Raw genomic sequence first — 27,147 nt, 5'->3', positions numbered from 1 at the left:
GAGCAGGTACACACTGATGGAAAGTGTTAATTGCACCAATTAAGGAGGTACCACCTGTTCCTGGGAGGATGAGAAAGTCTGGGATACTTCTGAGTGTATAAACACCTGAAAATGTGCCTGGGCACTCTGTGAAATTTATTGGCATCCTGGGAGTAGAATCCAAACACAGACTGGTAAATTTATCACCAGGTATTCCATGACCTAATGTGTCCAATGCCCATGGGAAAAGACTTCCAATTTTCTGTGGAAAATCTCCCAAATCTCTCTTGTGTCAGGAGTTACTAAATCCAGAGGTCATTAATAGGACTAGGAAAACATACCTGTTAAATAACAACATCTCTGAGGAGTTACACACCTTCTAATGAGCTGTGAATTGGAGATAAATCAGCAAGTGACCTGCATGAGCAAACACCATTGATTAATAAACTGCCACGAATTATTATGAATTTCATATTTTCAGTGCATGTGGCAATGAGAAACAGTTTGAGAACAACGTGGATTTAAAGCTACATTTGTACTTTAATGCATTTTATAATTACAGAAAAGAAACAGCTGAACAAATCTTTTATATTTATACCCTTCCAAGCAATGTACAGAAGGCATGCATAATTTCCAATCATAAAACACTATTTAAAAATAAAAGATTTGTAATTGCTTTCCCTGATTTGAGAAGCAAATTAAGATTTTTTTTTCACATTGTCCTTCATAATCCAAACATGATGTGAGTGAGTGACTGAGCAAAGAGTGGGAGAATGAACAATATGGCACAGCAGAAGCCAAACACAACAGGTTTGTGTTATCCTTGGAAGGATGGGGACATGGCCACAAAATTTTTTGAATGCTTCCTGCCAGGCATCTGAAATCTGCATCCGTGCTGCTACTGAGCAGTATTGAGATAATTAGACAGAAAAATTACACAAATGAGAAAGGTCTTCTGAGTTCAGAGGGCCCACAGGAACAGGAGGCCTGTGGGTATGTTTAATACTTATGTATATCTGTAATAACCAGCCCAGGTTCCTTCCAGTCCATCAGGCACAGCCCGAGCAAAAAGCAGAGGATATGTGACCTGAACTTTCCAGTCGGGAAATTCTAGGCACAGTTTCCAAAAACATCATAAAAGTAGACCAAATTGCCTCCTCAAAACCTACCTCCAAGAGACACAGAGATGCAGCCAGCGTTTTCAGCTACTTGAAAAGAAAAGAGAAGCTTTGTTGTTAGATGGTGTCACTGAACACCAGGCCACTTAACTCTTCCAAACACTTAGTTTTCCACTTCATAACATCTACATCTAAGGGCCCATCCTTTCCCTCTCCAGGGGTTACTGACCCCACAGCATTGCTGTATTCAAACTTTGGAATTAAACCAGCATTTCTCTTCTAACTCAAAACAACACAGCACCGATCTTCAAAGCTGCTTAGATATTAATCCCACTTTCCGTGTGAGCTGCATACCTAAACACTTTTTCTAGAAAAATATCTGAGCCAGGGAAAACAGATGCCATTTCTGGACGCAAACTAATTTATTCAAGAGCATATTTCAAAAGAAAACCTGTATCTATTTCATTCCAAGCCTCTCCCAAGAGCTACAGCAGCATTAACTAGGGCAGCGCTTTCCTCAGGTTTCCTGGGAGGCAAAGCCAATTTCCAGACAGCAGGACTCCCTTAATCGCCACCGACAAGTAATGACACCGCAGTACACATATACTTTTATATCCATCCCTTCATTTCCTTCCTTATTATTGCCCTCCCAGATTAATTTTAATTGCGGCTTTCAATAAAAAGCAGCAGGACCCTCCCCCTCGTTTTGGCGGGGTTGAGGCTGAGGGAGGCGCACCCTCCTCACGGCCCGCGGCGGGGCGAAGGCCGCGACGTTGCCAGAGCAACGCCCAGCTCGGAGCCTTCCTCCTCCTCACTCCTCTCCTTCCTCCTTCTCCTCCCCTCACGGCTCCTCCTCTTCCTCCCTGCCACCCCCTCGGCCCCGGCGATGGCGGCGGGCGGCGGGCAGGAGGCGCCGGGCGCCCCATGAGGTACCGTGAGGGGAAGGGCGGGAAAGGGGCCGCCCGCCGCGTCCCCTCACGGCTCCGGGCCGGGAGGGGGACACGGGGACGCGGCTCCGGGGTCACCCTTTCCTTCCCTTTGCGGGGGTCCCGGCGGTTCAAACCCACCCGAGGGGTTCCCGGGACGAGCCCTCCTGAGGAGCTCCAGGCGGTTCGAACCCTCCCGGGGGTCTCGGCGAGGTGCGGGGGCAGCTCCCGGAGCGCGGGGGGAGCGGCGGCCCCGGGAGAGACGGGCGATGCGCCAAGGGGCCTTTCTCAAGAGCCTTATTTTAGTTAATTTTTTGGGGGGAGAACAAAATCTGAGTGCGTGCGGGAGTCTTCTCTGCAATCCCATTTAATTACTCGGTGATTTGAAAGTTTGCTCGGCGCCGTGCCAGGGGCGGTGCGATCCTCCAGCTCCGGCTTTTTGAGCACCGAGCTGTCAGTTCTTGCAGAACCCGGCCCCAACACACCGACTGCAGGGCAAGTGAGGTGTCCTTTTTATTCCTTTCCGTAAAAGCATCGCTCAGTAACACTGTAACACTGTTCACGCTAGTCATTACCATCTCCATCGGTTTTATTTGTGTGCAAAAAAAATACAGAACGAGAATTCAGGTTGTTTTGAAGTATGATGTCATCCTTGGCCAACAAAAAAAATAGTAGGAGGAGGAGCAGCACTTGTAAATATTAGTATGTTCTCATATTCATGTGTTAAAGTGGTTCTACTCTTAATGTTACCTTCTTTTTAAAGGCTAAAGAATTTGAGGTTTGTGCAAATGCATCCGGAACTTGCTGTGCAAAACCAGTTTTGTATTATGTCTGTATCCCCAATGAACCCAACTGTGTTAAAAATATTTTCAAAAGAGGAATCTGTAAGAGTTTGAACAGTAGGAAGAGGATTATATCAAAATTCTCAGTGTTTCAGTATTACTCCATAGTGACAAGTATTGTGTCAAATTCAGCTTCGAGGCATTCTCCAAAATCATTACTCTGATATCACACCAGTCCAGAGAAGTTGATTTAACCCTATTTGATCCAAGCAATGACTCACAGAGAAGTGAAAAAGTGCCCAAAAGACAACCAAAATATGCCAATGGAAAGATAAATCAGTCCTTATTTGGCTGCATTTCATTTTTCACTCTTTTAAATGCTTTAGAAAATGGGCTAACCTGGTTCTGCTCCCTTCCCCAGACAGGATAATCTCATTAATCTCATAATGGCCCTCAGTTTTGAGCATGCACTGGCTTTTGACTGGACGTGTCTGAGCCAGTGCTCACCAATTAATGGATGCATGGACATGTACTCCCTGCTTCCTTCCCATCAGTGTTTGCTCCTTTTCTGGCCCACTGCTGTTGCTATTTTTGTGAAATTATGCAGCACGTCCAAGATCTCTCCTGTACAAGCCAGTGCTGGTCTCCTGTCCAGCAGCTTTTGCTGTTCTGATTTGCACTTTCAGCTGTTCCTAAGGCAGCCGGGACAATCTGCACAGGGAGGGAAGGAAATCGTTTTAATTTGGGACACAGGAGGCTGTGCTGTGGAAAGGGGTGTGACCCTCACTACAAACTCAGGCAGATCTCAGCAAATCTTGCCGTCACTCAGTACAACCTATTGGATTTGAATTTATTTTTATTTTATTTAAACTGTTTATATCCCGCTCTAGGAGACACAAATTAGAAAAAGCCCCGGGAGCAACCCCCACCATGCACCCCGACTGTGCCCATCTGCACAGCATCCAGGGCAGCGGCGGTGACTCCTCCTGCTCCTCCTCGGCCAGGCTGGCGGCAGAGGGCTCCTGCCCCGGGGATGTGCGCATCCAGCTGGGATCGGCGGAATCCAGGGAGAGCGCGGCCCCCCGGGCGGGCTCCCAGAGCCGCCCCCACGGGGAGGCAGCGGGGCCCGAGGACGCGGCTGCGGAGCCGGAGGAGCAGGGCGGCAGCTCCCTGTCCGAGCTGCGGTGCCTCCTGCAGTGGCTGCACAAGAGCCTGCCCTACCTCCTGATCCTCAGCGTCAAACTCCTCATGCAGCACATGACGGGTAGAGTAGAACAAAACCGGCTCGGAGGGACCAGACCCTCCTCCCCTCCCCCCGGCCAAGAAATGTACTAAGAACCGTGCCTGAAATATAATTCAATTTATTTTTAGCTTTATTTTTATTTGCTTTATTCATCAGAAAGAGAGATTTACTAAACTACATTTCAGTGGCTTCTGTTTCCTTTGCTGGCATATGTACAATGTGCTTAATTATCGTGGCTTGAGAGTTTGAGCCATTAATTCTAATTACAAAGACATATTAGAAGTGGCTGCTTTTTAACCCAGTTCAGTGATGTTTTTTTTTTCCTTTTCATGTTTATAACTGATCCTATTTTCCTAACAGGCATTTCTCTTGGAATCGGGCTGCTAACAACTTATGCATATGCAAACAAAAGCATAGTAAATCAGGTTTTTCTCAGAGTAAGTATCACTTTATGCAATAAAATTCTTTAAGTTAAGCAAGACTTTAACAAGTTAATCCATTTTTGAAAGAAATGTGAATAGACATGTTGTTTTATTTACTTAATAATGTTAGGTATCAAGATAGAAGTAAATTCTTAATGCTTCTCTACAGGAGAACAAGGTTTGCAGAATTCAAGGGGGTGGTTTTTTTCCCCTCTGACTTTGACTATTGAAATCACTTTTTTGTAAGTTCTGGATTACCTTCTTAACTGTATTTGTGGGATGAAATAGGAGATGACAGTTTAAATCTTCAGCTCTGTGTTCACTCCCAAAGGGAAACCTGCTGTTTCTTCAGAGTGGGGTGGGTTTTGGTTGTCTTTAGAAAAAACCTTGGTACACCTAGAAATTGGTAGGTTGAAAATACTAAAATTGAAAGTAGTAAAATTATTGCTTTACCTTTCCATTGAGGTCTCCTATTTTATGGGGTCTAAACCCCCTAGGATCAAGTCCTCTGGTAGAGCAGGTGTTAGGGATGGATTTCAGCACTGTTCTGAGGCAAGGACTGCAATGTGTCTTTACAACCCCCTTGCAGGAACGGTGCTCCAAGTTGCAGTGCACTTGGTTACTGCTCTACCTAAGTGGATCATCTCTCCTCTTGTATTACACCTTCCACTCTCAGTCCCTGTACCACAGGTAAGTGTAGAAACACCTCTACCCCACCATAAATTACCCAGACATTAACTGGGGACTCTTTATCTGCTGTTTTTCTTTAATTGTGCCATTGGTTTGTCTTTCACTTTAATCTCCATTCCTCCCCTTCTGCCAAATTTAACAGGTGCTGAACTTAAAAACAGTATGCTGGAATTTCCTAGACTCCATACTTGATTTAGTGGCACGAGTGTACCACAGAGAACATTCCTGGCTTTGATTGCCAGCTCTGACCCTTGGGAATACCAAATGTGGCATCCTGGGGCTCTGTGCAGTTCAGGACTCCAACTGATTTTCCCCCCTTGACCATTCTGTAGCTGCAGCCTTGGCTGGAAATCAAAGGCTAAGTGCCAAACTGAGACAGCAAACTGAGCTCTGGAGGATGGGGGCTGTGATGAAGATCCAGCAAAGAAGGTTCCAGGATGGAAAACTTGTCAGAGATCCTCAGTGATCCATTTCCAATGAGCAGTGCGTTTTCCTAGCAAATGTTCCCCCTTGGTGTAAACCAGGTTTCCTTTTTTAATTAAACCTGCTGTGATAATCTCAGGTTACAGTTTCCTCTAAATAGGGTTCTCCAGTAACTTCTGATACTTCTTTTTGTAGCTTAATCTTCTTAAGCCCCACTGTGGATTTTATGAACTTTTGGGAGGTGCTTTGGACTGTAGGAGTCACAGACTTTATTCTGAAATTCCTCTTCATGGGCTTGAAGTGCTTTATTCTCCTGGTGCCTTCTTTTATCATGTCCTTTAAATCCAAGGTAAGGAAACAAGATGTAGATCTGATTCCTTGTGAAGATTCTCTTATGGTAAAAGTAACTAATTATTAAATTCTACCCAGAGAAAAATCTTTAATTAAATGTCTGTATATAATCCACCACTACACCTTGGGCAAGAAAACCCTGTGGATTTCATGTTCTTCTCTGCTTGGTGCTAAAAAAGGTTTTCAGTCTGATCAGAAACAATTACTTGTATTATACCATTGGATAAATGGGTTTATTTCTGTCTCCAAGTTGGGGGTTGAAGCAAACCTTTGATTTTCTGCTCTGTAGGAATGTGTACACAGGCAGTTGGCCTGGAGCAGCTGGAGCACAGCAAATTTTGCACATGCTCAACAAGAACTGTCAAGATTTTAAGATCTACACATGCAAACAGCTGTTTGGTTTTTTTTTGTCTCTTCAAAAATAATCCTGAATTTTCTTTGTTGTTAATAAACTTAAGGAATATTTGTGTCAGATCAAGGAATTTGATGCCTAGCTTAATTTCTCAAATCAGTGAGGTTTAATAATTTTCTCAGAAGCTTGCACTCACTGGTGGTGTATTTATTTTTATCTGCTTCCCGAGGTGAGGCAGGCAAAACCAATTACATTTTATCTTAAAATTGCAATTACTAGTGCTGGTTCAGAAAAAATAAATTACCAAGTACAGTTTGATGTGGTAGCATTTGAACAGGGTGTTTTGGGACGTTTTTATCTCTTACAATGTACCAGAACAAGTTCTTCTGAGGTACAACTGCCTTCTCTAAATGCTGATTTATAATCAAGATCTCTATTTTTTTTTCTACAGCTAGTAACATGCAAAAAATGTACTGAAAATTCCATTACACCAACTATGGCTAAATTAAAGAAGGAATCTGGTCAATACTGGCAAATTGTGGCATTATCCATGTACATTATAGAAAGAGTTACAAATACAATTTTAAGAAAAACTTACTTTTTTCCTTAAAAGCCAAGCTAAATATTTATTATACATGTGCACACACCATGTACATGTAATGAGCCTTATTCTCACTTTTTAGCCCTGAGTGCAGGACACAACTCTGGCTCAAGACAAGCTGACCCCTGTGACCAAATTTGTGTTATTCTCCTTTTTCATGTAACTTTACTTTTTTTTAATGCTTATGAAGTTAAGTCTGACAGCCTTGTTAAGTAGGTAGGCATCTGCCAAGCCATCCCAATTCAGCCTATAATTTGATTTTCTGCAGTCCAGCAATCAGTTCTCTTACTGTTACTCAGACAGTTGTGAGACCCATCCTCTGCTCTTTTTTTTCTGTGCTTCACATTTAATTGTTTCATTAAGAGAAGAAGCTGCTCCAAAGAATAACAATGCATCTTTTCTGTGTATTTTGCAAATCCTTGGAGTTTTAAATCTTGAGCTATTCCTTTGCATGTCTTGCTTAGGGCTACTGGTACATGCTGTTAGAAGAACTCTGCCAGTATTACCGTATGTTTGTCCCCATACCAGTTTGGTTCCGTTACCTCATGGCCCATGGGGAGCTGGACACTGCACTGGGATGGACCCTGGGCATTCTGCTGGGCCTTCTCTACCTCATCCTCAAGGTATGCAAGCTTTATACTCTTCTCAGGTTTTCTATAGAATTCTCCAGTGGTTTTCTGCAGGAGTAATCAGTGGAGGGTTACAGACAACACGTTTCTGAATCACTGCCAAGGTGCTTCAGCTGGACTGCTGCAGCCTTCCAGGAGAGCTGGCTCAGGACTGAAAACCATCTTTATCTAGCAATGGATTGGAACTGCAAAGCAAAGGACACAGCTACAATGGGTCTGCTCACATCAAACACAGAACTTGCAAAAATAAAGATAAAATTACAGTTAAAAGTCACCATTTTTCAGGAAACTAAATTTTCTCTGCTGAAGTATCCTGTGTGATGCTACACAAGTTAACCATCTTCCTGCTGGCTCTCTGCTTCTCTCCAAAGAGCTCATCTGCCCCAAATGTAACCAGTTTGACTTTACAAATGACCAACCCTTCCTCATGCTCTGGTACCTTAATTCCAGGACTAAAGACCATTGCAAGTCTGATAATAATGCTGATCCATTTGCACTCCAATGCTTCATTTCAGAACCTCAACACTCTTCAAAACCAGACCCCTACTAGGAAAAAATTCAGCCTAAATTCTTCATTTGGTTACTTTTCAAACATTTAAAATAGGGTCAGCCTGAACTATTGCTGTGCTTGTGTGATTCCAACATCCAACCAGCAGTGAGACTTCCAGGGCTGGAATCAAAAGTTTGGGAGCTTTTTAATTCACTATGAAAAAATACTAAGCATAACTCAAGTTTTCTTTCCCATTTCAGCTTCTGAGCTTTTTTGGACAATGGAAAAGCTTCAGGCAGGTCTTACGGATATTTTTTACACGCCCAGTGAGTACTGAATTCTCTTATGACAAAACCATAACCCCAATTCACATGAAAATCCTTCTGGAAATTCCTCATTCTCATTCCTTTGGATTGTTTAAGCAATAAACAAATGCATTTTTAAATGAACCCCTGTACACTCATTGTCCCATTTCACAGTCTGAGTTCCTTGACTGAATGATGGTGGTGTCACCTGAACAACAACAAAATCACCCACAAAAAAAATCTGCACATCCCTTCAGCTAAAAGGATGTGAAATAATCCTTTTTGTCCTGCTTCTACTTTAAAAATTAGCAATGTTCCTTTAGATGAGGGATTTAAGTTTCCCTGACATAGCAACCCTTTTCCAAATTCCTTTCTGTCCTGGTATTTGGGTGTGGCTTTTTCATCCACCTCAGAATTAATATTTGCTGCAAATCCTTTGTTTCCAGCACTATGGGGTGCCAGCCAGCAAGAGACAGTGCTCTGAATCTGATGATATTTGTTCCATTTGCCAAGCTGAATTTCAGAAGCCTATTCTGCTGATCTGTCAGGTAATACTCATAATCCCAATTATTTTTTATTTTTAAATTAAAGAACATTTTTAAATACTGTTACACAAGACAACATAAAATTAGATGAGTGTATGTTTGATGATTATTTTTAGAAAATAATCATCAAAATACTGTACAAATAATAGAAATGGAAGAGCTTAGAAGCTCTAAGTTGTCATTCTTTTCATTCCAGCACACATTTTGTGAAGAATGCATCTCTTTATGGTTTAATAGAGAAAAAACCTGTCCACTCTGCAGAACTGTTATTTCAGACCATGTTAACAAGTGGAAGGATGGAGCCACATCTATGCATCTCCAGATTTTCTAAAGCTTGTCAAACAACTTGGGTTCCAGTTTGTTTGTTTGTTCACACTAAGATTTTTCAGTTTACTGCAGACTGTAGGTGGCACAAGGAAGGAGTTTCCAAATTCCACATACCATGTATTTAAAACAGTGCAGAAAATGGCAACTTGACCTTTTCTAAGTAGAGAAAACTTTTAGAATGAATGCAGAAAAAGCCAGCACTGCTTCTCTTGTGATTCTCATAGGAAACAGTCAAATCCTTGAAATGTGCTGCATTACTTCTTAATTCAACATTTTCTGTTAGAAGTTCACTAAACAGTTCCAGACTGTACTAAACTGTATTTATCCTTCTAACCCAACTCAAGCCAAAAGGTCAACCTGCTGATTTTATTTAGATTATGAGCAAATTTTATACTCTGGACTGCAGTGAGAATTAGAGCTGCTTGTCACTCTTGGCATTAAAGATCTTTAATTCTTGCCCAGTAAATGAGAGAAATGAACTTTTTAATGCACCTGGAACAGCAGCTATTTCTCACTGCAGCTGTAGATAAGCACAAGAATGAGATATTTCCCCTTTAGGTTCTTGTAGGCTTCTAATGGATCCTTGGCTTAATCTTTTGGTTTTAAACCAACCACTGATGTTAGTTTTTTACTTAGCATTTTATAAAGGTGGTATTTTTAAAAGAAATCTTTAATACTATATTTTTGTCATAATAGGAGCCAGATTTTCTTACAGGGGAGAATCTATTTTATACTCTATTTGCAATTTGTAGTTTGCATAAAAATCAGAGAGAATAAATGCATTTGAATCTATTTGTTTGGTGCATGTTGAATAAAAGAAGATTCCTTATTGTTTTGGTATTAACTCATGTAAGCACATAACAGCTGCTCACTGCCAGGTTTATTTTTCTGGTTGAAGAAAACAAAACCCTTTAAATGTTGCAATTTATTACTGATTTTTTAATGTTATTTCTAGTGCTAACTTCTGTGTAACCTCACTTTCTTCCAAGATTTCCTTTTTTCACTTTGCTATTCAGATCAGACTGAAAGCATAACTCAAATGATTCTGTTCCAGGAAAGTTACACTTAGTTACCATTAACTGCAGCTTCTCTCTTGCCTGAAGACATTTAGGAACCTTGTAAATTCAGGGAAAACAATTAAAGAGTGAAACACACACTTGAATACCCTAAAGGTACAGCTCCAAGGGCAGAATCCAGTATTCAGAATAAAAATCTACTGAGATGGAAGATTCAAGCTAAGAAATATCATTACATCTGGCCTGTAAAGCTCACCAAGATTATTTGATGGAGCACAACAAAGTGTTGGTGCTTTCAATCAACCCTGATCCTTTGGTCTTTGTCTACAACATGTACTAACTGCAGTGAGTGTGGACACAGGTCACACACAGGGACCAGGGAACAATTTCTCTTCTTTCCCTCCTGTTGATTTTTCTATCCAAACCCAGTAATATTAACAAACACGTTTTATTAAAAAAACCAAGAATAAAAAAAGAGATTTTGGTGAACTGGTTTAGATTTACACTTCATCAGTCAAACAAGTCATTCTCATCTTAGTTAGAGACAGGGAAAAAAGTGAGTACCTGCCATCCAGGAATGGCATCCTCTGTGATCCAGGAACTCCTGATCCAGGCCAGCAGCTCTGAGTCAGCAGGGACACACAAGGTGACAAATGACAACCAACAGCCACTTTTTAAGAGCCCAAAAACCCAGGGGGAAGCAGCAGAAGGAACCTCTCTTGGGTCTTTATTTCTGAGGGAATTCCTGCTCCATTTCCCATCAGAGCTCTCAGGAAAGACAGTGATTTACATTTCCTGTTTTACTGAGGGCCTACCTACTTCCTAAAATAAAAACAAATAGGTCACTTGGATTAACATAGGTTTAAATTTGCATTGAGTTGCTATTCACATCCACCTTATTCAGCTCTTGAGGATGTTTAGCTGCAGTAAACTGTGAGAGATGAAAGCCAGGACAGGGATTACCTTTGCTTCTGCTAAGGCAGCTCAAGGGTGTTCTTGCAGACAGCTACAGATGGATTTAGCCTAGTAGAGAGCAACTGGAGAAGTTCATATATGGGACCTGCACACAAGGATCTGCAGGAAAACCAATCAAGTAATTTGCTTTGTTCTCAAGGATTTCTCCTTTGGATAAACTGAACTGGGAAAATGAAACAGCAATGAGCCTGCTGTCGAGACAGAATTTAAATAAACCACCCAAACCCCAAACATCTGCCCTAAACCACAACAGCCTCCTCAATGTTTGATGCACTTTTTGATTAACACTGAGAGCAGGATAGGAGTTAATACTGAAAAGAGAACAGACCCAAAATAAACTTCAACTGGACACTTAGAGTGGACTCAAATATGAAATGTTCTCCAGCAGTTCAGCTTTTAAACAGCACAGCAAAAAAAAAAAGGGATATTCAAAAGAACAATTGACTCGTTGATTTTTATCTTTTATTATGAGCTAATACCAGGATGACATTCAAATGTCAGATGGCACAATTAAGACAGTCTTGGTAGGAATTATTCCAGCATTCCCAAAATTACAATTTAGTACACGAATGGCGTCAAATGTATGCATCACTCCCACAGAGAAAAATGATGGAATTCTGAATATCTTCTACCAGAACAGTTTCTGCATCAAATGGGAAAAAGAAAAACTGCTGGTAACACAGCTGACCTAGAAACCTTTTCTGGTAATGACCTGCAGAACAAAATATTTCCCTATTTAACATCTAGTAAAAAAAAATATGACTTTTGTTCAAGTTTAAGATTTAATACTTTTATATGGTTAGCCACAACAGGTATTAACCTCAGTTTTACTATATTTTTGTAATGCTACAAAAATCCTATAAAATCAAATTATAGTGAATTTTTCAGTGATTATAATTAAAAAAGCGCAGCTTGTACAAAATAAAAAAAATAAGATTCTATACTCTAATGAAAAATTTAAGACATTTTTAAATGAACAAAAGAAAGCACTTGTTAAGCTCTCCAATATTCAATGCATTCTGCACTTATCTGAAATAGCCAGACAGGAGCTAGAACTCCACTCCCCTTAGTTCACAACTAGTAATTTTGACACTATTATATATATATATAGAGGATCTATGTCTGATATTTTTACAAATAAATACAGGATAAACCATATTGCATAGTGTGTGCTTGCTGTCTGAGTCACACTCCCAAAGTTTCACAGTTATGGTAGGGAATTCAACTTACAATCCAGGGGCTGAAACATTGACAGTACATGGAATTTCCTTGGAGAACCAATGGGTTGGGTTTGTGATTGATCAGTGAACTCAGACAAACAACTCTTGCCATTCTTGCCAGCCATTAAACCAATTCCACTGGACAACTCTATCCAGCCAAGCAAAAAGCAATGTTAGCTGTAACTAGGACCAAGAGAGATCTGCCTCTAAAAAGTTCTTGTTTTTGTTTTTAAACCAAGTTCCTTTATCCTCAGTGAAAGTCAGGAAAGTCCAGGTGCTGTGTGTTTGCAGGCAGGCCCAGTGCAAACACTCCTGGATTTTGGTTCCACCAAATCACCCGTGGCCACGTCACCAACTGAACAATGGCAATCTTCCAGTATGTCACTGTAAGGTAACTTGATTTTCCTGCTAAAACTAAAAAAAAAAAATTCTATTTTTCAACAAAAGGCTTATCAGGAAGTAAAAAAAAAAACCAAAAACCTAATTTTTTCTCAATCATAACCATTTTTATGTGTTGGTTCTTTGATAGCATCAAGGTATCGCTGAATCCTTCTGCCTTGCCAATTTCAGCAAAGAGCACTGGGACTGGATTCAATGCTTACAGAGAGTTTTATGGCTTGGATCCTATGGCTCAAAAAGACTCAGTATCCACAGAGTAAGCAGAATCTAGAATAAAAAAATCCCTACTGTTGTGAAACACCAGAAGTAGACTTTGCACAGTTTGACTAAAAGATAATGCAACGTGTGGCAGGCAAAAAGTGACAGGACTTGTATGCAGCTGCATGATCATCTCCACACACACGCACACACCATCCACACTCTAACTCTAGGGTAAAGCTCTGCAGATATTAACCCTTTCACCAGCTATGTTCATGGAAATGCTTTCTCTTTAAGGCAGGAAGTATTTAAAGTAAGGTAAAGTTTTACCTTTATTTTATTCTTTGTACCTGTAAGTCAGTTGTACAGAACGTGACAATTTTAAAAACATAAATAGTGTCCTTAAGAACATGTTTGCTAAATTAAAGTTTTTGCTAAAGTTCTGACCCACTGTGGAAGACATTCACTGAAAGGCCATTGAACACTTTTCTCATACAATCAGCAAATTTATTGCCCCAGCATAGAAAAAAAATGTTGATAAATTTAGAAATGTATAATGGCAGGAAACTACCATAAGCAAAATTTCATTAATTTAAAAAATCCTCAAATTCTTACCCACTGGTTACAAAAATATTTGATTTCCTCATACTCTGGAGGATTTGTCTGTGGTACTTCCTAGAGGTTTCTACTGACTTTGTGTTCTGCTCACTGTTGGTCTCTCTGTGGGTAAGAATCTGAGCTGCCAAGCTGTGCCCAGCTGTACAAAAGTGATGTTTCCCAGTGAAATGTCTGCTGAGGACAGGCATGAAATAAGCAGGACGTGTGTGAGCCCATGGCTTCCAGTTAAGCCTAGAACATAGCAGCACTGCTGTTTGATTAGATCCATTTGTCTTTGCAGGAACAAACAGGGATTTCAGCTGGGGAAGCAGGGAAACAGTTCTCTCCCACTCCACACTGCCAGGCTGGTCAGTGAGTGATTCATTTATTGATTGGTTGGTTCATGAGGAGGAGAATCAGAACTAGAGCCTTGAACTTTCTTCACAGCAACCAATTAAGTTTGCCTTTTTCATTTTGGGATACTTTCCATAATGAGCTGAATCAAAAAATCTATTTGAAAAATATATATTTGTATATATATATATATATAAAAAAAACCTCATTATGTTTTGAATGTGAAACACCAATTAAGTTTAGCTTTCCTCTTTGATTCCACCCCATTGTAGGAAACCGCTTAACGAAGCTTGCATGCTAATTACCCCTCAGCTGCAAGCCTGCAGGCATTCCAAACCCTGCCTAGTGAAAGGGCCAACCCTCCTCGACACATTCACGACTACACCAGTGATTCTGAAGCAACATCCTGCCCCTTAATACTGTCAGTTTCGAGCTCTCAAGCTGAAAGATCCTTGATAAGGTGAGAAGATGTCACTGGAATCAGTAAGATGATGTGCCTAGAGTTCTGCAATACCATTTGCTAAAGTTTGTTTGTTTATGCACCATTGATTGACAGGAAAAAAAAAAATCCGTTTTTCTTTGCTTTCCGAGTCTCTCTGTGCAATGACCGATTCTTTGATACTGTCACTTTTTAAAAGTAAACCAAACAAGCCCTCAAATTTCAGCTTCAAGGGGGCTCCTGTCCATTCTTGGTTGTGCACCTTGCAAGGCTCCCAGCGTGGTGGTGTCATAGATTCATGCGCAGGTGCTCCGGCCGTTTGGAAATCATGGGAAAAGCCTGTTTTTTGTAGGGCCCAGAGTTTGGTTGTCGGATTGGAAGTGGTGCTGAAGCCTCTCCACAGACTGTCACATCCATTTGTTCTATTCCACTGGTCTCCATCGGGTATTCCACAGGTGCCTGGGTGGTGGATGCGCCGGCAGAAGCACCTCTTCCCCAGAACTCCCCAGGGGAAAACTTTACAGGGCTTTAAAACAAGAAATACAGAAAATCAGAGACACATACAAAGCACCAAGGTGTTCCCCCTACTCTGCAGGAAGCTGCTCTAAAATGCCTATGGAGAAGCAATTTAATTCTTCCTTTCAATTCCAGGAGTTTGAGAAATTTCCATGTCTGGCTTCTACCACAGCCTCTTGTAAAATTTTCTTATTTTGAGGTGATAGCAGAAGGGTTTTTCTGTACTAACACAGTTCTTTAGTGCTCAGGATGTTCTGAAACAGTTTTAGCTGTATCAAAGTCACCACTGAGGCTGTATTAGCACTGAAAAGCAACAAATTAGAACTTCATGTGCTGCCCAACACCACAGATTTGTTTTTAATAATGTGGTTTATAAAACAGAATCACTTCTAATGGAACTGCTGGGCTTACTCAGAAGCAAGGCTGTATTTTGTATTTCTACAAAATTTCTGTATTTCTGCTTCAACTACTTATCAAAAAGTGAATTACAAAAAAGAAAAAGAAAAAGAAAAAGAAGATAAAGTACCTGACTGGTGTCCTAGGGCTACCTATGAATCTGCGAGGTGATCGAATTTTTGGTTCAAAAGAAAATTTCTCTTTTACGCTTTCAAGTACAGATGGAGCCACATACGTAAAACCCTGCAAAACAGGAAAAAGGCACTGCAACTCACAGGCAAGGATGCATTCAGGATCACTTGTGCACTTCTGAAAATCTGATTAGTACAGGAAAATTATATTAAAAAAGAGTCAGTGTAGACAGTTGAACCCTTACTCACTCCTTGAAGCAAACAGTGGGACTTCAGGGAGTTGCTACACCCCAGCTATTTCTCCTCAGATCACAGATTCCCACAGGCACACTCAATTTAATGAATTTTGCTCTCTGGACTGGCCATTGTTGTCTCTGCATGGCTGTGAAAGCAATGCCATGTGCAGGGTTCACAGTGCAACTCTGAATCAGAATGCTGACATTGCACAAGGGCAGCACTGCTTGTTGGCTGCTGGATAAAGACAATGTCAGCAATAACCAAAGTATTTTCAAAGCCTCCAAACATTTCAAAGCTGTTACAGGATTTGGGTTTAGTTATGAGAGTTTGCTTCAAGGTGTTAGGAGTCAATAGAATGAATTTAGCTGAAATGCCCCCATTTCCAGCAGCCAGCCTCCCTCTCCACAGTCACTCCTCACTCACCAGAAAGACCTGGTTGGCACTTTCACTGAGAGTTGAGTCATCTGGGCTATCAACAGGTGTCTGACGTGTAAACTTTGAATCAAACTGGCTCACATCCTCTTCAGATTGCTTTGCAAAAACAAAATGATTAAGGGTTTATATTACAGATATCAACCAAATGGCTCAGCGGTGAGCAGTGCAGCCTCTGGATGGAGTTCATTCCATGGGTTTTTGGCAGAGCTCTGCTGGAGGAAAACCCTGGAGTGGTGTCGGAATCCTGTCGCTGCCAGTGGGAGGTCACTATGGGCACTGACACTGAGAAATAAAGGCAAGGGGGAGGGGCAAAAATTATGGATCAAAAAGGAACACGAATTAAAAAGATGCCTTAAAAAAAAAAAACTAAAATTACAAACAAAAACTTTTAGAAATACAATGCCAGTTTCTTGCAAGTTTAGCCCTTGTCACAACCAGTATAGAACAGTTGCAACTATTAAGTTTTTGGAGGCCTCTTCAGATAGTTTTGTCCCATTTTTGCAGATGCAGAAGTGTTTATAGTCTGAGGGACAGAGGACAGCTCTGGACTAAGTGATTATGAAGAATAATGTTTCATTTGCTCAAAGAACAGCAGTAATTCCAAAATCCCTTCTTTATTCCCACGTGTCACTGGAAAGGCAGCAGGTATTCACTTGTGCAGGCCTTCATGCAATCATGACACAAGTTGAAAAACCATCTGGTTTATACAAGAAACTTCCATAAAATTGCTATTAACAGAAAAACCCAAAACCACCTTCAGATAAATAGTTGGAAATATCAGTCTTGAGTCTTGTTGAGGGGAAAAAGGTCTGGGGTCCCCATGCTGTAGAATGCTTGACATTAGTGATGTTTAAGCCAGTTTTAGGTGAGAATTTTAATAGCTGGGAATTACAGAGGTGGCAATACCCACAGCTGCTGGAGCTGATTGTACCCAGAGGGAAAAACAGACACCATCCAAATATAAGATGGGATAATAAAAACTTCATCACATCACTGGTTTGAGGTAAACTCTAACTACTGCTCGTAATGCACAAGATGCATTGTAAAGATTAATAAGCAAACACAGAAAATGCTTAATTAGGTGATTTCATTTATTCTTGCTTAGCAACTCTAGCTAGGTGAAACTACTGACTTACTGTAGAGGGTTTAGAAGCTGATCTCAGAGTGAACTGCACTTGCAGGTGTGTTTAACCTACGGGTCAGAAGCAGGAGGAATTCAGACTGAAGCAGATCAGGTGCTAGATCAGATCTGCCAGCTTTAATTGAGGGTGAGTCTGTCCCCTGAGCTGACAGAACTCAAGTACCAGGAATCAGTGGCACTCCAGTTTGTAAAGTGAACGTTTCTCAGTTTTATTAAGAGCTTTGCTAAAGGCACACAGGGCACATCTCTCTCCCAGTATTCCCAGTACATACCAATAAGGGTTTAAAAGGAGGTTCCACCTTGCGTGCCAGCAGCTCGTCCCAGTTGATGTGTCTGAAGAAGGCGTGAGCCTGCAGGAGGGACAACAGCACAGTCAGCTCCTGCCCCCAGGGCACAGAGCCCACAGCTTCAGCACTGACATCTTCTAGCCAGACCCTTGCTCTGGGGTGTTTCTTGCCAAAATCACATTTGCTCTAGTGTAGAATATTCTGCAGCACTACCTTGGAGAAGCTGGAAGTGCTGAGGATTGAGATCACACCTCCAAGTCAGACAACACGTCCCCATTTCCTTGGAAGTGTCAGAAAAAGCCAGGTGACATGCAAAATACCCTGCATTTTCCAACTTCAGAAGTTAAACCGTGACAAAACACTGCATTAATGACAAATTATCAGAACTCTGAAATATGGAGGACTCTCTAATACTTGTCAATATCACCACAAAAACAAAGTCAAGCTGGAATGCCACACTGTTCCCTTCAGGGAGCTGCACTAATACAGGGCTGGCAAGGTTTTCATGTGACTGCTGAGAGTATCCTCACCCTCCCAGGGCTGCACAATTAGCAAGCATTGTGCAACTACTAGAAAAGATCTACTGCAAGACAGAGCTGAAGAATAGAAGTTATTTTCCCAATCTCAAATTATCAAATAGCCAGACAGCTGCTTTTGTTAAGCTTTAAAGACTTCAGGTTTTGATGAGTTGTCTGTCACATGTGGCTGCCTTTCTGCTCATTACCCTTCAAGACAGACACACTCCTTCCCTGAGGTACCATCAAAGCTGTTTTATTTTCAATGAGGTCATTTAAGAAGTCTCAAGTTAAGTTCCAGTTACCTGAACTTCTCCAGCATCTCCAGGACCAGCTCCTAGACGTGAGGCAGCATTTCTTTTTAGCAGCTTGATGAGAAATAACACCCAAAAAAGCAGAATTAGTTATGCTGTTATAACCAGACTGGTTCTGCCATGAATCATCACTTCAGTGAGTACTGTGCAGAATGAATACAGAACCATCAGGAAAATCTGCATTCACTTGAAAACAGTTGTATTTTCAAGGGAAATCACTTTCTGTACCACTCAGCAAAAAAAGTGACTTAATCAGTAACAAATCAAGCTTGACCTGAACAGCCACAGTGGTATCATTATATTTCTATTTTCTACATATGTGTGGAGTACTAACAATCATTACAATTTTACCTTTTTAAGCAGATCTCTGGCTTCTTGTGTGAGGTAGGGAGGCAAGTTGAGTTTACACTTGAGAATCTTGTCAATTGTTTTCTTTCTGTTCTCCCCAGTGAAAGGAGGCTGGAAAGCACCATTGAAAAAGGAGGAAAAACAGGACTTGTTCAGATCTTTAATTTGTGTACACAGAACTCACTTCAGTCATTTACAAAGCAGGTAAAATTACTGCAAATAGGCACTGTCTGGATAAAAGCAGCTCATGTCTATAGTCAAACTTGAGAGCTGGATTTTGGTTCTTTCTTACTTGCAATGTGTATATATACAATATTTGTATTTATACATGCAGCTGAGTTAGGGTACAGGGGAGCAGAAAAGCTACAAAGGGAAAACCATGCAATTATAACTGTGCACCTACTGCTCCAGTCAGCATGTCATACATTAATGCCCCCAAACTCCACCAGTCCACAGCACGGTTATGCCCACTCCTCATCAAGATTTCAGGGGCCCTATAAGCAGAAAAATCAAAAATATGAAAGTGTTTTAATGAGATTAATACTAATTGTGACTGCTAGTTTTCAAACAAAACCCCATTTATCAAGTAAAGTTGTCCTAAGTGACTGAACATATGAACCACCAGTTAAAAAAGGCAAACCACAGGCATTACCCCCAGAGCAGAGCAATATTTTGTATTTCATGGTGCAGCTCACATGTATTCAATTGTTCCACAGAATGTGTGTGTGACTGTTCCATCGTGAATGGATTCTTTACATAACCCGAAGTCAGTCAGTTTTACATGACCTGAAATTAAACAGATCAGATTTAAGACTTGTCAGAATTTTGCCATTTGTAGAAGTAACATTGAGAAAAATTAGGAATTTTTAAAATGGGTATGTAAGTACTCTGAATTACTTCCACATATGATCTGACAAAGCAATGCAGCTATAAAATGGAACAAGGTAATCACACTTACAGAGAAAACCAAGTGCTGCCACTTGACAAACTACCAGAACTTCTTGAAACACAGACAAATGTATTTAAACATAAAGACTGTAGAGCATCATTTAGCTAAAAAAGTAGGTTACTGAATTTTATTGCCTGCTTCAAAATTCACAGAACCATCTTCAACAAACTGTAAAGTGCCCTGAATAATTCAGTACAAAGACTCAGACTAAGTAAATATGTTGTTTAGGAGAACATGAAAGTTCTGGGTGGTACAGATTGCCAGACTAATCAGTGTCACAGTCACTGGAGCAGAGCAACCAGGAACTGAACCTGCTGTCAGTGGGAAGTGTCAGCTGCTGGCTAAGTCATTTCAGCCACAGATGATCTGGCATCCTACCTAAAGTGCCTTTCCTACCATCAGTCATCCCCATTGACTAAAATGTCACAGGTTCTACTTCTCAGTGATCCTGCAGAAAAAAAAAAATCCAGAGGTGCAGAAATGGCAGATGAACCACTCAAAACATGCCTGGGTCCATGGAACTGGAGCTGCTGTGGCATTAAACCAGGGAAGCTGTGTTTGAGGGCAATTAGCTCTGGCAGCTCTTCACTTATCCCAGGAGTGATACAACCCTGCCACTGTTCTAAGGAGATTCACCTAAAACTGAGGTGCTGTGACCTTTGGGAGAATTGTTTTCAAAGGACTGGCAGCCTGACTCATGACTAGAGTTCTACCTTGGTGATTAAGCATGATATTCTCTGGCTTCAGATCCCGGTAGATGATTCCTTTTTGATGCAAGTGCCCCAGTGCCATGGAGATTTCTGCCAGGTAAAAGCTGAAAGGGAACAAAATCAGACATATTCAATCATGCAGAGCATCTTAAACAAGTCTTTCACAGTTTTCAACCCCAAGACCTTGATCACAGCCCCATGGACAGAGCCTCACTGAGCAGCCAGCAGTGGACCCTCCTCTGTTGTAAGGCTGGAGTTCCACCAGCACAAACTGGTGAGGGCAGCACAAACTGGTGAGGGCAGCACATGTGCACCCTCCCCAAACCCACTGAACTGCTCTGTCACTACCCTCTCAAATGAATGAGTAGTTAAATATAGTTTAAGCACTTGGAAAAAAACCCAAACTATTAATTTACAAAAATAGCTTCACTTACCAGGCTGTGTCTTCCATAAATATCCCTTCTCTCTCTAACTGCATAAATAGTTCTCCTCCTGTCATGAGAAAAAATAGATTGTACTCAATTAAAAGTATCATTTTAAGTCAGTCAAAAGTCTATTTTCTAGGAAAACTATAAGCAACAGGTATATTTGCCTGCTGCACAACAGGCTCTTTCACAAAAAAACAACTGAGCCACTGTTCTGTTACCCTCAGGATTCCAGCAACCTGAAGAAATCAGCATTTTAAAAACAAGAACATTTCTGTCCCTGTTTTTTGTAGTTACAGCATGAAAAAATTGCTTCTAATCTGTGTCTGTTTCCCTAACCATGAAATAAAGGTAACACTTTCTTCTGTCACAAAGAACCTGCAAGAACTAAACCCTCAGGATTGCACAGAACACCAAAAATGACAAATCTAGTGGGAGGAAAAGTCTTAAAACCCCTTCTCTCCTGTACTGACATGAAAAACAATTGGTTTATGTTTGATTCCTCTTTATTGTATGGGATTAGAAGGTTTAGTCATGTTCTTCTATGTATTTTTAATACCAACTTGTTTCTGTTTAAGACACCAAGGCATCATTAATTGGCCTTTTACCTGTAGGGTAAGAACCCCAAATTCTTGATTGTGCAAGACCCCAAGAAGGAGGTAAAAGAATGTCATATACTGACCACTGAGATACTCAAGGATGAGGTAGAGTTTTCCACCAGTCTGAAAGGCATAAATTAAGTCTACAATGAAGGGATGTTTCACTTCCTCCAGTATATTCCTCTCTGCTTTTGTGTGAGCTGTATCCTTGGCATTCCTTACAATCATTGCCTGGAAAAAGCAGGGATATGTGAGCACAGAACATGCTAAATGAGGCAGACTTTTATCCTGAGTTCAATTCTGAGTTTATTAAATTACAACACTACATAGGAGCTAGCAACAGCATTAAAAAATTACATTTCACCATAGCATCTCCATAAGACGTTTCTTACAGAAGTTTAAGTCTTTATTTCATAGAATCACACAATAATTTGGCTTGGAAATGACCTCCTGACCTATTTAAATGAGCTGCTGAGAACTACCCAGACAGAAAAATTCAAAGTTTAATTTTAATTCCAACTGTATCTGAGTAAAAACTGTATATATCCTAGAATTTATTTTTAGCTATATTAAATCATTAAATAATTCTAAAATGGAGGGGGAGATGGTTTTTTTTAGAATCAGAGAGTAGTGAAATTCAGATTACCTTTTTAAGAACTTTCATGGCAAATATTTTCCCGGTGTTTGCTCCGGTCACTTTTCGTACTTGAAACACCTAAACAACACCAACACAATGGCAATCACATATTTCAGCTGCATGAACTGCCACAGGCTAAAAAGCAAAGTTGTGCAAGAGAGAAAGAGAGAGGAGATCACCCACAAACTATGAGGCAAGAGGCAGAGAGAGAGGAATCACCCACAAACTGCAAGGCAAGAGGCAGAGAGAGGAATCACCCACAAACTATGAGGTAAGAGGCAGAGAGAGAGGAGATCACCCACAAACTGTGAGGTAAGAGGCAGAGAGAGAGGAATCACCCACAAACTGTGAGGTAAGAGGCAGAGAGAGAGGAATCACCCACAAACTGTGAGGTAAGAGGCAGAGAGAGAGGAGATCACCCACAAACTGCGAGGCAAGAGGCAGAGAGAGAGGAGATCACCCACAAACTGCAAGGTAAGAGGCAGAGAGAGAGGAATCACCCACAAACTGTGAGGTAAGAGGCAGAGAGAGAGGAATCACCCACAAACTGCGAGGCAAGAGGCAGAGAGAGAGGAGATCACCCACAAACTATGAGGCAAGAGGCAGAGAGAGAGGAGATCACCCACAAACTGTGAGGCAAGAGGCAGAGACTGGATGCAGAACGAGTCTGGGACATTCCCTGCTGCTCCCAGTGCTGAGGCTCTGCCAGGGACCTCAGTGCCCACCTTGGCACCTGGGCTGGTTCTGCCCCACTCCAGCTCTGGCAGAATGGACTTTTCAGAGAGGGGCAATGAGAGCAAAGCAGGGGAGCACTGAGGGTGGGAGGTCTCAGTGCTGAGGGCTCCTGACCTTGCCGTAGCCGCCCTTGCCCAGCACGCGCAGCAGCTCGAAGCACTCCGGGCGGATCTTCTCGGGGCCTCTGTTCACGCTGGTCTCTGAAATCTCAAACTTTTCACAATGTTCCATCCCACTGCAGAAAAGCAGAACAAGGCTGTGAGTCTGTCTGTGCTGAGAAGTGAGCAAATGAAAGCACTGACTCCCTGGAAAGTGTCTGAGTAACAGTGACAGAGATCTGGAGGGCTCCCAGCACCAGGAATTATTGTTTATTGTGTGCAAAGCTGCACCCTGCACTGAGAAGGCTGCCTGCAGGTTTTGGGGATCTATAATAGCAAGATTTCCTTCAAACCCCTTCAATTTAATGCATAATAGATCTCTGCATTACACCAGAATTAAGTTTAGAGGATGAAAACCTCAAACTGATTCAGATATTTCTTTATATCGTCATATCCATATTACAAATATTTTTCAAAGGCAAGAGATTTGTTAGGAGAAACAAGGATCAAAAGACAAACAGCAGCTTTCACCAGAATTCTTTTTATTATTATTATTTTATTTCAAGATACAGTTGACAAATTTTAATGAGGAAATAGTGAAACATCTAAAAACGACTCAAAATGGAACCAGAATGACAAAATTTTCTATTTACCTTAACAATGTAACAAAATTGGAAGTTATTTGTGGTGGGCATGAATGATACAGAATATTTTCTAGCAGCAACTTACAGGTCATATTGGCCAACTCCTCCATGGTCCATGCTCTCACTTAGTTGACCCTGGGGATGAGAAGTGCACAAGAAAGATGAATTAGAAAAAGGAAAGCATTAGAAATAAATGCACTGATGTGGTTGACAGCTTTTTAAGTTTGAAAAGACAAAATCTCTATATAATTAAATAGGTCAGGAATAAAAAGTATCAGCAGAAGATTAAAAAAATCTACTAAATTTTGTGCTAGATTTGCAGTACAAACAGTGACACTGGGAACCCCTGTCCTACATGGCTGCATTGCTATTCAATCACTCAAATATGAGAGGTACAATTTCACAGCCCCAAGTGAACTTGAAAAACCTTAAGGTACTGCAATTTTCTTTAAAATTCCTCTTACACAGAAATTTTCAAGTCCTGTTGCAGCACTATGCAAATCAGCTCAATAATAAAGATTATGTGAAGAGATGAACTGGGACTCCTCTGCACTAAAAATCTACTGAGAAAGTTTTATTGTTTTACATTGGTAAGTCCAATCCCTGTAGTGATGAAGAATTCAGCTTCACTCTGATGTTAAACACATTTTCTGACCAATAATCAGTACTGAAGAAGTTCCTGCACTTCAGCACCAGAACCAGTCACCATTAAGGAATGAGGCTGAATTCTGAAGAGATATTTTCCTCAAAGAATTTTGAACCTGATCCCTTCCCTCTAACTGTGGCTCTGCATGGCAAAAGAACTGCAAAGGCAGCAGACAGCTGGAATGAATGCAAATAGAATGTCAGGGGCAGGCTTCTAGTGAGCTGCAGACTGCACTGTCACATTCTTATTTGTAAAGTATGGACACAAAATAACAACTGTGAGTTCGTGGTGAACTGCCTGAGACTTACAGACTGAATATAAATACATGGAGTGACTTGGGAAATTCAGAGTAGAAGAAAAAGAAAACCACTGAGATCTGCAAAAATCAGCCCAAGCCAAGGAGTACATTTTAAAATATTATCCAAGTGAAAACACTAACCAAAGAAAACTTGAAACTTTCAACAGGTTCCACACCATTTCAATGTTAAAGTTTACAGAGGTTGGTTTATTTTGGGTGATCTAAAGGGGAATTTAACTCTTGGATCCACCTACAATCACCACAAGCAATTAAGGAGTCCAAAAGATCAGGTTTGTTTCCAGCTCAGAGAGCTGCCAGCCCATGTCCTCCTGTTGACATTTATTAGAGAAATGCAGCTTATTGACATGTTTCACAACAAAAGCCACTAGAGCTGCCCTTGACCCCACTCTTAGATGCCAACAAATGAATTTTTAAAAATTCAACCCAGAGAATAAACACCCCTCAGTTCCCAGAGCAACTCCTCCTGTTACCCAATGGCTCTGGCAGTTTACGTGTGCTGCTTTTCCTCCTGTGAACTTTGGGTTCCATTCTCAGTATTAATTTAACCAAAAGTCACTTCAGATCCCACTCTGGTATTTTTTCAGGGTTCCTTCCTTTCACAACACCAAGAAAGGCACTGGGAAGCCACCAGCCCTTCAGTCCATACATTGTTTCATTTATTGCAGACACCTAAATTAAGGCTGAGGCTTTTTTCACCATCATAATTAGTGTAAACAACCACATGGCTTTTGAGGAAACTCCTTTTAAACAAGGCTTCAGATTTTCCAGGATAGCTGTGCCTACTCAAACCCACAACCGAGCTCCCTGGGCTCCTCCTGGACTCACAGTTTTTGGGAGATACCAGGGACCAATGGCAGAAATTTGACAGCACAGTCCTGAGTGTCCCCCTTGCTCCCTCCTTGATCTGCACTGCTCTGGCTGCATCCTCTCTCTGATCCTAGCAGGCCACACACCCTGTGGAGATAACTCCACTGGAATGTTGTCCCCTCACACATTCCTGATGTTCCCCTCCTTCCCTGCCCTTCGGTTGTTTTCATCCCAAGCCCATTCTCACCCTCCTTTATCTGTTTGCCAAAAGGCACCTGAGACCAATCAAGGCTGCCAAAGTCCATAGAGATGTCAGTCCTGGCAAGGTTTTAAAATCCACAATGGTTTCATTGTTCCCTAAGACTGAGCTAAGGGAACACAAGAGAGAACAAACTCAACTTTCTGGCCACCTCGATCAGAACCTGTTCTTGGCAGCATTAACAGGGTGATGCAAGAAACGTTTTCTAAAGCCAAGTGTTTTATTGATTATTGAGGTGACAGAGAGAGCTTCTCCTCCTGCAGGCTGAGAAGCTTTCAAGCCTTCAGCTGTCAAAACAATGTCTCTGCAGGTTCCACGGAGTGAGGGTAACAGAATATCTGCTTATCTCCTCAAGGGAAGTACCTGGAGGGAATCTACAGCAAACATGGAAGGGACCTTTTACAAGAGCAGGGAGGTTTAGATTAGATATTAGAGGGAAATTCTGCCTTGGGAGGGTGGGGAGACCCTGGCACAGGGAGCCCAGAGAAGCTGTGGTTGCCCCATCCCTGGAAGTGTCCAAGGACAGGGCTTGGAGCCACCTGGGATAGGGGAAGGTGTCCCTGGCCATGGCCTCAGATGGTCTTTAAGGTCCATTCCAACCCACATAGTTCCAAGATTCCATGATCTCAAAGACTCCAAGACTGTCATTAGTATTTAAAGAGCAGAAAATAAACGCACTGGCAGTTTGAGCAATAGCAAAGGGTTAACATACAAAACAACATGAAAAACAACACAAGTTCCAGAAAAACATAAACAGAGATGATGCAATAGAATCCCCCTAAGGCTTTGACAAGATCCAGATGAGCATCACGAGCTGCAAAGTGCACATTATTGTCAGGTGCGCTGCTCGGAGAGCACGGGATGCGCGCAGCGCTGACCCGCCTAACGCAGCGTTTCAAACCTCGCCTTTTAATTTTGGCGCGAGAGCAGCGACTTTACACGGCTCCAGAAAGATCGGCATTCCCGCACTGACGTTCGGACATGTGACAATACAGAAATAATTAAAAAAACCCCGCTGCGGCGCTTGTGTCGCGATCCCGACGCCGAACTTCCGCGGGGAGAGCTGCGGCGCTGCCCGCAGCCCCGGCGCGCTCCGGCCGCGGATGTCCCGGGGCGGCGCGGGCGGCTCGGGCTCTGCCCGGGCACAGCCGCGGCCTCGCCGCGCTCCCGCCGCCGCCCCAGCGCGGCCTCCGCCCGGCCCCGCGGCGCCTCCCGCGCCCTCCCTCCCTAAGGCCCCGCGGCCTCCCCCGCTCCCTCCCCGGCCCGGCTGCCGCTCTCACCCCCTCCTCCAGCTCCTCGTCCGAGCCCGCGTCCTCGGGCTGGTCCAGATCGATGTCGAACACTCCCGCCATGGCGCCGCCGCCCCTCGCTGGCTCCGCCGGGTGCCCGGGGCCTGCGCCGCCTCATGGGCCCGCGCCCCGCAGCGCCGCCGCGGCCGCCATCACCGGCTGCGCGGCCGCAGCGCGCCTGCGCCCCCGCCCCGCCCGCGCCCGTCGCGCACGCGCAGCGCGCGTCCCGGCCCCGCCGAGCCTGCGCGGTGAGCGCGCCGCGCGCCCGCCCGGCCCCGGGAGCGGCGCAGAGCCTGCGCAGAGGCCGCGGTGAAGCCGCGCGGGCAGCG

At 42.4% G+C, this 27,147-nt stretch overlaps 2 protein-coding genes and 1 long non-coding RNA gene across 5 annotated transcripts; 1 reads left to right on the top strand and 2 right to left on the bottom strand.

The window, feature by feature from the left end:
- Positions 1 to 224: 224 nt before the first annotated feature.
- LOC132337532 (uncharacterized) lies at positions 225 to 1,934 on the bottom strand. Its single transcript, XR_009489197.1, has 3 exons — positions 1,834 to 1,934; positions 1,149 to 1,184; positions 225 to 396 (listed from the first exon to the last, which is right to left on the bottom strand). It is a non-coding gene; the product is annotated as an uncharacterized LOC132337532 (long non-coding RNA).
- Positions 1,870 to 9,975, top strand: RNFT1 (ring finger protein, transmembrane 1). Its single transcript, XM_059866183.1, has 9 exons — positions 1,870 to 2,026; positions 3,696 to 4,069; positions 4,409 to 4,485; positions 5,060 to 5,160; positions 5,779 to 5,932; positions 7,352 to 7,510; positions 8,267 to 8,332; positions 8,758 to 8,859; positions 9,053 to 9,975. Exons 1-9 carry the CDS (start codon positions 2,022 to 2,024, stop codon positions 9,185 to 9,187), a joined length of 1,173 nt encoding a protein of 390 aa, XP_059722166.1. The 5' UTR covers positions 1,870 to 2,021; the 3' UTR covers positions 9,188 to 9,975.
- A 1,647-nt stretch (positions 9,976 to 11,622) lies between these two features.
- RPS6KB1 (ribosomal protein S6 kinase B1) lies at positions 11,623 to 26,969 on the bottom strand. Of its 3 annotated transcripts, XM_059866180.1 has the most exons (15): positions 26,810 to 26,967; positions 23,584 to 23,633; positions 22,871 to 22,991; positions 22,031 to 22,099; positions 21,468 to 21,615; positions 20,795 to 20,852; positions 20,364 to 20,464; positions 19,397 to 19,487; positions 19,105 to 19,195; positions 18,705 to 18,812; positions 18,345 to 18,407; positions 17,510 to 17,587; positions 16,085 to 16,192; positions 15,424 to 15,536; positions 11,623 to 14,907 (listed from the first exon to the last, which is right to left on the bottom strand). In XM_059866180.1, exons 1-15 carry the CDS (start codon positions 26,879 to 26,881, stop codon positions 14,670 to 14,672), a joined length of 1,509 nt encoding a protein of 502 aa, XP_059722163.1. In that variant the 5' UTR covers positions 26,882 to 26,967; the 3' UTR covers positions 11,623 to 14,669. The 3 variants fall into 3 exon arrangements, with proteins under 3 accessions (XP_059722163.1, XP_059722164.1, XP_059722165.1); XM_059866181.1 differs by lacking the exons at positions 11,623 to 14,907; positions 15,424 to 15,536; positions 16,085 to 16,192 and adding an exon at positions 16,205 to 16,378 and having other exon boundaries at positions 26,810 to 26,969; XM_059866182.1 differs by lacking the exons at positions 11,623 to 14,907; positions 15,424 to 15,536; positions 16,085 to 16,192; positions 17,510 to 17,587; positions 18,345 to 18,407 and having other exon boundaries at positions 18,772 to 18,812; positions 19,101 to 19,195; positions 26,810 to 26,969.
- Positions 26,970 to 27,147: the final 178 nt, after the last annotated feature.

This window comes from Haemorhous mexicanus, chromosome 22, assembly GCF_027477595.1.
Source record: "Haemorhous mexicanus isolate bHaeMex1 chromosome 22, bHaeMex1.pri, whole genome shotgun sequence".
In the NCBI taxonomy this organism is placed as follows: Eukaryota; Metazoa; Chordata; class Aves; order Passeriformes; family Fringillidae; genus Haemorhous; species Haemorhous mexicanus.
Note: the sequence above shows the minus strand (reverse complement) of the source record. Positions and strands in the feature narration are given on the sequence as shown.

What these genes read in the sequence shown, in the direction of transcription:
- RPS6KB1 (XM_059866180.1), bottom strand. Translation starts at nt 26,881, where the DNA reads ATGGCGGGAGTGTTCGACATCGATCTGGACCAGCCCGAGGACGCGGGC. An exon ending in CTCCTTTTAAACCCTTATTG is followed by an intron (nt 16,193 to 17,509) that starts GTATGTACTGGG and finishes GTTTTTGCAAAG; the next exon opens with CAATCTGAAGAGGATGTGAG. An exon ending in AGCCCTAGGACACCAGTCAG is followed by an intron (nt 14,908 to 15,423) that starts GTACTTTATCTT and finishes CTTGTTTTAAAG; the next exon opens with CCCTGTAAAGTTTTCCCCTG.
- RNFT1 (XM_059866183.1), top strand. An exon ending in TCTCAGTCCCTGTACCACAG is followed by an intron (nt 5,161 to 5,778) that starts GTAAGTGTAGAA and finishes TTCTTTTTGTAG; the next exon opens with CTTAATCTTCTTAAGCCCCA. An exon ending in TTCTCTACCTCATCCTCAAG is followed by an intron (nt 7,511 to 8,266) that starts GTATGCAAGCTT and finishes TTCCCATTTCAG; the next exon opens with CTTCTGAGCTTTTTTGGACA.